The 7,899-nt window shown below is 43.7% G+C and overlaps 1 protein-coding gene across 3 annotated transcripts; it reads left to right on the top strand.

Annotated features, from left to right (window-relative positions):
- The first annotated feature begins 3,030 nt into the window (after window positions 1-3,030).
- DDIT4L (DNA damage inducible transcript 4 like) lies at window positions 3,031-7,485 on the top strand. Of its 3 annotated transcripts, none has more exons than XM_019488058.2 (3): window positions 3,031-3,137; window positions 3,715-3,838; window positions 4,812-7,485. In XM_019488058.2, the coding sequence occupies exons 2-3, from the start codon at window positions 3,751-3,753 to the stop codon at window positions 5,294-5,296; spliced, it is 573 nt and encodes a 190-aa protein (XP_019343603.1). In that variant the 5' UTR covers window positions 3,031-3,137; window positions 3,715-3,750; the 3' UTR covers window positions 5,297-7,485. The 3 variants fall into 3 exon arrangements, with proteins under 3 accessions (XP_019343603.1, XP_006264565.1, XP_019343602.1); XM_006264503.4 differs by lacking the exon at window positions 3,031-3,137 and adding an exon at window positions 3,174-3,408; XM_019488057.2 differs by lacking the exon at window positions 3,031-3,137 and having other exon boundaries at window positions 3,174-3,838.
- The last annotated feature ends 414 nt before the right edge of the window (window positions 7,486-7,899 follow it).

Genomic DNA, 7,899 nt, shown 5'->3' with positions numbered 1-7,899 from the left:
CGACTTCCTATGCTGGGAGACTTAGGCATCTTAAAAAGGTGACAGAGAAAACCCACATGCTGAGCACTGTACCACCACAAGGTAGCCAATGGGAAAATGCTAACTCCTGCTCTGGGGAGCTTAATAATAGTTTGAGGCCGGGCTCCAAGGGAGGTGACACCCTCCATTTGTGATCTGAAGCCAAAAGGTAGGTCCTATATATCTTCTTTGAAAGACCTAGGAGGGAGTCGGGTTTTAAAATGTTACCAACGTTCACTTTTCAGATAGTTGCCTAGTGGTTAAGCCATTTGCCCAGGGACAACCAAGTTCTGGTCTTCCAAAGCCTAAGATCTTTCAGACCCACATCTCCCACTCTCCAGGAACAGGGAGTCCTGGGCTTTTGGGACAAACTTGGATCTTTGTCCAAATGATTGTTTCATGTAAAAAACACAAATAGTCCAGGGATTGGGGACTGGAACCCTGTACTGTTCCCTCCCGGCTGATCCTGCTAACCATTGGACTGCAGTAAAACTCCTCTTGGCCCCTTGAAACTTGCATTCTTGGCAGCTCAGTGTCCACAGAAAGTGGATTCTAGTTACAACCTTCTAGGAGGTAAGGAATGTGGTTTTGGCCACTCTCAGATCAACAAAGGGCAAGAACTGCAGTGCTGTTCTGCCTAATCAAGTGCCCTGACCACCACTAGGGAATCACAGAAGGCAGGTTTCTCTTCTACCAGCTGTAGTTGTGACTGAGTGTGGCTGTGGTCACTGCATTTTGTGCTGAATTTGATGTTGTAAGTGTACACAGAGCAGGTGTAAGGCACATTTGCTGTACCAGGCCCCTGTTGGGAGTTATGCACTTTGTTTCTGGAGCCCAGCTGGCTGTAGATGGGAAATAGGCATCTGACTGCTTCGACTGGCAGGACAGCAGGTGCTTGTGGAACTTGCAGGCCAGCAAGCTGCTCAGGAGGTTTACAGGCTGCTGAAGAGAATCATAATATTGGATTTAGACTCCTAGGCTAAGTACACACAGTCAAAAAGCCCACAGCTGAATTGATTCAGTCTTTGCAGGTTAGTCTAAAATGCAGAGATTAAATTGAAATGGAAGTGAACAGACATTTACCTTTGATTCAGCAAATGCGCCCACATGCCTGCAATGGCTCAGGCCAGAAGCTGGGGGAGCACTAAAGCACAGCTCTCTGGCATATGGCCAACATGGGCTGTGTATTCACTTCCTCTTCCTGCTGCCCCCAAGGTCTCTGGTATTTGCAGTCCAAAATCACAGCAGCAGGACTCTGTGGGGTTGCTTATCACTTCCTCTTCTTGCTTCCTGGTTCCTCTGGGATTTGTAGTCCACAGTCACAGCCAGCAGTAAGTTTGAAATGGGGAAGGGCTGTTTAACCCCCCTCCCCGGCCCTAGACCTCAGCCGGGGTTTGCTTGGCAGGCAGTCCTTCCCTTTGCCCCCCCAGACTGGGCTGCCTCCCCAGCCAGGCTTGTCCCACCCTGCTTTGTCAGCCAGCACTCACTGCTCCAGCTAGGGAGCAGAGGGGCATAGCCAACCCTACTGTCCTGAGCAGACAGCACAGCCCAACCCAGGGCTGCAAAACACACTGGGGGACTATGATTTAACTTGAACCAGGAAGGGGGTCTGGGACAGAAGTTCCATAAACCAGTTTGGCCCAAAGCTGTGAAGTCTGATACTACATTCAACCAGGTTTATCTTAAACCAATTTCAGCCATTTTGAAACTGGTTTATGTGCACTGAGCTTTTTTTCTGTTACAGGTTTAAAGCAGTTTCTGATAACTTAAACCGGTTTATGTGTAACCTCTGTCCCTGGCCCTAAAGTCCACCTTGGGAAGAAAAACCCGCAGCATCCTTATAGGCTCGGCAGTGCTATGTTGGCTAGCACTATGCAAGAAAGAGACTTGGGGGTCATCATTGACCACAAGATGAACATGAGCCTGCAATGCGATGCTGTGGCTAGTAAAGCGACCAAAATGCTGGCTTGCATCCATAGATGCTTCTCAAGCAAATCCCGGGACGTCGTTCTCCCCCTGTACTCGGCCTTAGCGAGGCCGCAGCTGGAGTACTGCGTCCAGTTTTGGGCTCCACAATTCAAAAAGGATGTGGAGAAGCTTGAGAGAGTCCAGAGAAGAGCCACGCGTATGATCAGAGGTCAGGGAAGCAGACCCTACGATGACAGGCTGAGAGCCCTGGGGCTCTTTAACCTGGAAAAGCGCAGGCTCAGGGGCGATCTGCTGGCCACCTATAAGTTTATCAGGGGTGATCACCAGTATCTGGGGGAACGTCTGTTCACCAGAGCGCCCCAAGGGATGACGACTAGGTCAAATGGTCATAAACTACTACAAGACCATTTCAGGCTGGACATAAGGAAGAATTTCTTTACTGTCCAAGCCCCCAAGGTCTGGAACAGCCTGCCACCGGAGGTGGTTCAAGCGCCTACATTGAACACCTTCAAGAGCAAACTGGATGCTTATCTTGCTGGGATCCTATGACCCCTGCTGACTACCTGCCCTTTGGGCAGGGGGCTGGACTCGATGATCTTCCGAGGTCCCTTCCAGCCCTAATGTCTGTGAAATCTATGAAACCTAAACCCAGATTTGATTTAGGCACCTGTATCCTTTCTAAGATCCTGCCCTAAATCAGTGAGGAAGAAATAAAGGGAACACATTCAGGCACACAGAAAACTATGCATGCAGCTAATAAAAGAATCATTTACAACCACCTACAGGAGAGCAAAAGCATCCATGAAAGCGGTGCATTGAAAATATAAAATAACCAGCTGCCAAATACACTACAACCAAGGCAGAGGCAGTGGCTACCGCTGCCGCCGCCGCCACTAGCTCTGTTTGCAAGACTTCTACACACAGAGCTAAAGTAGGACTGTGTGACATGTGTCAGGTGATCTTCATTCCAGTTGACCCTGGATCTTTCTGACACTGCTGCTGGCCAATCATTAGCTGGACCTCATTCCCCTCCCTCTCCTCCTCCCCTTCCCCCCCCCCTTCTCAGGCTTCTCCTCTTTCACTTGAGTGATTGACTGGGTCTTCCTCTCCCCACCCATCCTGAAGTCCCCCTTGGAACAGCCAATGAGAGGGGGGGAAGCTTTGGAAAAGCAGGACACTACTCTGGGAATGTGAATGGGACGGGGAGAGGGTGAAGTGGGGGCAGGTGGGGGAATGAGAGTGGAAATTGTATATAAGTGGCTGCTGCAGTCTTAAAGTGTTGGTCAATGGGAAGAAGGTGTTAGGTTGGGGGTGGTTGATGAGTGGGAGAGTTCTGTATATTTTTTTATAAGTTTATACTTGTTTGGGTTTTTTTTCTCTTTAAAGTGACTGTTTCACTGTTACTAAAAAAGCTGTTTTATATGCAAACACTGTAACTGTACTTCTGTGAAGTTTTAGCAGGTAAGGTGAAATCCTGTAGACTGACTAGGTTGGCAGTTGAATTAGCTGTGTTTTTAACCTACAAAATTGAGGGAAGACTCCTTTAGTGAGGGGTGATGAGGTACTGGGATGTAGATTGCTCTTTGTGGCATGTTTGGGTGTGTAACTGAACCCCAAGTCCCTTTTTCCCCTTTCTGGAAATCAGTGTTTTTCTTGAAAGTTATGAGCTGATGCTGCTTCAGTGTTTCTTAATTTAACTTGTTTTGTTTCAGTGTCTAATATATGTCTCTCTCTCTCTTTTTCTCTGGTTTACTTAAAAAAAAATAGAAGTGTAAAGATCTGTTTGGAGGTTAAACACTCACAATGGTTGCAACTAGCAGTTTAAGCAGTAAAAACTCTACATGCATTGCAGAATTGATACACCAAGGTTTTCACCATTCAGACATAACTGGTAAGTATGTTAGACCGTCTCAGTAATTCTCACTTTTGCTCTGTAAAAAGCAAAGTAGTAAAAAGGGGTTTATGTTATCCCATGCAGCATTACAACATTTCATTATGTACTGGAGTAAGGGGTGGCTATCAATGGGGTAACCAAGCAGAGATGGTGCTTATGAAGCAAATGTTGTTGAATTTCATCTGATTAATACTGAAGAGTTGCTAAAATGACCTGGGTATACCTGATAATCTTATAAAGATAGTATTAATATTATTTTCAGGATGAATCTGTCAGACTTCATTAACTATTTGTTAAAAATTTATATTGCTTAGCCCACCTCCCTAATAGGTATTTTATAAATAGATCTGGAGACTGGTTTAACTGTTTCACTGAATAAACCTGCTATAAATGCACTTGCAATATACTTTGCAGATATCATCAGCTTACTTAGATGAACAACTTTTTATGCATGTACTAAGCAATCTGTCTGTAGTGTGGCAGGCTGCCAAGAGCAGTGATCAGATTAGAAAGCAGATGACCAAGTGCAGAGCTATCACTTTTCCTTTAAGCAAACTAACTTCATGTTTTCTGGGGGCTAAACTTTCTATCATTTTGCAAAGATAAAGGCTAGTAATGGTTATAAAGACTCCTTTTCAATGGGGAATGACTTCATTAAGCTCACAGTAATAACCAGTTAAATCAAGAGAAATATAACTCAATAAACTGTACTTGTGAAATTAATTCAGCTGAGCACAGATGACTGCTGGCAGTACACATAAAATATACATAACTCTAACTCTCATTAGCAGTGCTACTGTACTGTGGCTCCTTAATGTTCTGGCTTGATGATTAACCACTATTTAATGAGTCAGGAAAATAACTGGTTGGTGCATTTTCTGCCTCTTGTGAGGCACTAATGTATTTTATTTTCCTCCTCGTGTGTGTGTGTGTGTGTCTCTCTCTCTCTCTCATTTTAATTCCCCTGCAGACTTTGACTACTGGGATTATGTTGTGCCTGAACCCAATCTTAATGAGGTGGTGTTTGAGGAGAGAACCTGTCAAACTTTAGTTAAAATGCTGGAGAACTGTCTGTCCAGTTCAAAGCGAACAAAACTTCACTGCTCGAAAGTTCTGGTCCCAGAGAAACTAACCAAGAAAATAGCTCAAGATGTACTGCGGCTTTCTTCTACTGAGCCCTGTGGTCTGAGAGGGTGCGTTATCTATGTCAACTTAGAAATTGGAAATGTGTGTAAAAAGCTGGATCAGATTGTCTATGACCCAAGTATTGTTCCTACTTTTGAACTGACACTTGTGTTCAAACAGGACTGCTGCTCATGGCCTAGTTTCAGGGACTTCTTTACTCGGGCCTGCTTTGCATCTGGCTTCAGGCGTACACTGATTCTGAGTCCTGGATTTCGGCTTATTAAGAAAAAATTGTACTCGTTGATTGGGACAGTAATTGAAGAGTGCTAGTAATACCTTCCAAGGCTTAAAGGGAGCCTGCAGCCACTACCCAGAGCTTTTCAAGAGCTGTAGCTTGCTTTACATACTCTAATTTGTGTGTGCATCTAGCAACCAGTGTGCACGGTCTATGCTGGGGAAATGTAAGCCTCTTTTAGATTGACCTAAAATATTCCTCATTCAGTTAACTGTCTGCCTTCCTAGGTTATTGTACTGTCTGCTGCAGAAAAGGGTGGAACTGGAGGGAGCAAAATGATCTACTTGAAACTTTCAGGAGTTAGTATCTAGTTCTGTGAGTCCTGAGGCTAGCCTAGTATTTATGTAGAAGCTTTAAACCCCAGAAATAACCATAAATCTATATGCTAGTAATAATTGCAAAAGGATTTGCCAAAAAGCACCCCAAAACAAACATGAAAAACCAGAACCCTATAACTTCTAGAGAGCTTGGTTTTTAATCCTGTTTTGGATAATCAAAAATGACTCTGACAGCTTAGTGCATGACATTCCCTTGCTCAAACAAGAGATGGCTCTTGTCTCTCAAGTGATAAATCTGGTGTGAAAGTAAATATTTCACAATTTTATTAGGGGCTATGAAACAAACACAGTTTTCTTGGTCTGAAGACCATGACAACTTGCACTGCAATCTCAGCAACGTGCACTTTTTACACTTCTAAAGTGTTGTAAGAAGCAAACTCATGGTGGGGGGGAGGAGGGGAAAGGACTGTTTAATTGCTAGTTTAAACCTGAGGGGGGTGGGACTTTGGCTTTTCATGCAATACAGGCAGTGAAGAGATCTAAATGCAAGATTTACCTCTGAAGCAGCAATGGTAAATCATTGTCTTTTTTTACACCCTTGCCTACCTCATCCAATATCGAACATGGGTTGCTTTTAGTAGTCAGGGGTTTCCCCTCTCTCAGTGGGCAGAAAGCTAGAACTTCTGTCACATCCCTTCTCTCTAGGTGGAACCAAGGAACAACTCAGTTTGGTTCCCCCTCTTCATGGTTTGCTGGTTCCTTTTCCAAATACGGCTGACTTGTCTATTCTGGCTTGTCAGTTCAAGTTCTGCGTGGGGGATGCTCTTTTGTGCCTCCGTCCTGAACACCGAGTCAGTAGCCTTCTTTTTCTCTTCCTGAAATGTTCAGGCAGTAGATTCTCTTTCCAGAAACTGACCTCTTCACTCTCCAAAGATGGTATAGCTAGTGTTGAAGCTCTGCTTTGCCTCTCCATCCTTGTTCACAAATATGCCTCTTCCCTGTGAAACCTGTACTTCAATTTTACACCCTTTTTGCTGAAAACCAGCTGGCTTCCCCCTCCCCCCCCCCCCCCCCCCCCCAACACTCTCACACACTCTCAGCCAAACTGGTTAGTTACCTAATTTTCAAATCTGGACTGAGTTATCATTTTGTTCTTTCGGAGGAAAGGGAACATAAATCCTGGCTGTCACTCATAACAAAATCAACAGCTTTTTGGAACCAGACCATAAACTCAAAATAGGCAGATTATGGAATGTGGTAGGAGAAATAAGGGAGGGAGCACTTCCCTATTTCCTCTCAGTAGCTTATCTGGGTCTGTACCACTCTTCTGAGGGTTAATACTGGAGTGCTACAATGTTTTGGTTGATGGCATCCAGATTTCATGGATAATGACTTCATAACAGATGATAGGAACTGCCTTGTCATGTACATAGGAACATTTCAGATCCTAGCAACCATTTATTTGCAGACTCTTATCTTGCAAGTATTTGAGCTACATCAGCATGCATGAGACAGTTATGGCACAATTTGACACTCCAAGTGTGTGGGTGAATGAGGAGGGAATGTGTTGTGTTCTTCACTAAATCACATGCTATAGGTGTACAATATACTTAGCTTTGGATTACAGAATTGCACAATTTTTAATGTTTGTAAGCTACCACATTTTGGCAGTTAAGCTTCTTGACTTTTCAGAAGTGGACCATTATAAGCTGACTTCTTTTGCACTTGTACTGTTTTTAATATTTTAATGTCAAACAATGCCTTAGTGTGGTGTCATTCTTGTATTGTGGGATTTCTTCACACTGCTGTACAATGCTGGTCCCATTCGCCTTGTCTTGGCTTTTTAGTTTCAATATGGCAGTTACTTGCTGGCACTGTCCTAAAACCTAACTTCTGTGAAAAGAAATGTATTTGTCTATTTGACAATAAAGATTTATATTTTTTAATTTTCAAATTCTAAGTTTTCTGTGAAACTCCTTTCCTACTACTTCTGCTGGTAGGGCCTGTAAAGGTACTAATGTAAAAACACCTTCCTCTGCTCTCGGTGACACTTCTCATAGCACACGCTTTCTAACCTGAAGGATTCTGCTTGTGTTTGCTGACCAACATGGAGAACAAGGTTGGTTTTTAAATTGTACAGATGACTCTAAATGGTTCAAATAACGAAATAGGGAGGTTTTGCCACTTAATTTGTGTTTAAACACTATTGAATTATAAAGGAGCTGTTGGTGCTCATATAATTATTCAATGCAAATAACAGTAGGCAGAGAAACCTACCTCTTTGTCAAGTGAATGCATTTGCTGCCATCAACAAAGATTCTACTTACATGCTTGTCATTTTGAGAGAACCAGTTTTTCAG

Source organism: Alligator mississippiensis, chromosome 2, assembly GCF_030867095.1.
Source record: "Alligator mississippiensis isolate rAllMis1 chromosome 2, rAllMis1, whole genome shotgun sequence".
NCBI lineage: Eukaryota > Metazoa > Chordata > Crocodylia > Alligatoridae > Alligator > Alligator mississippiensis.
The sequence above is the reverse complement of the archived record's forward strand: the minus strand, read 5'-3'. Positions and strand labels throughout refer to the sequence as shown.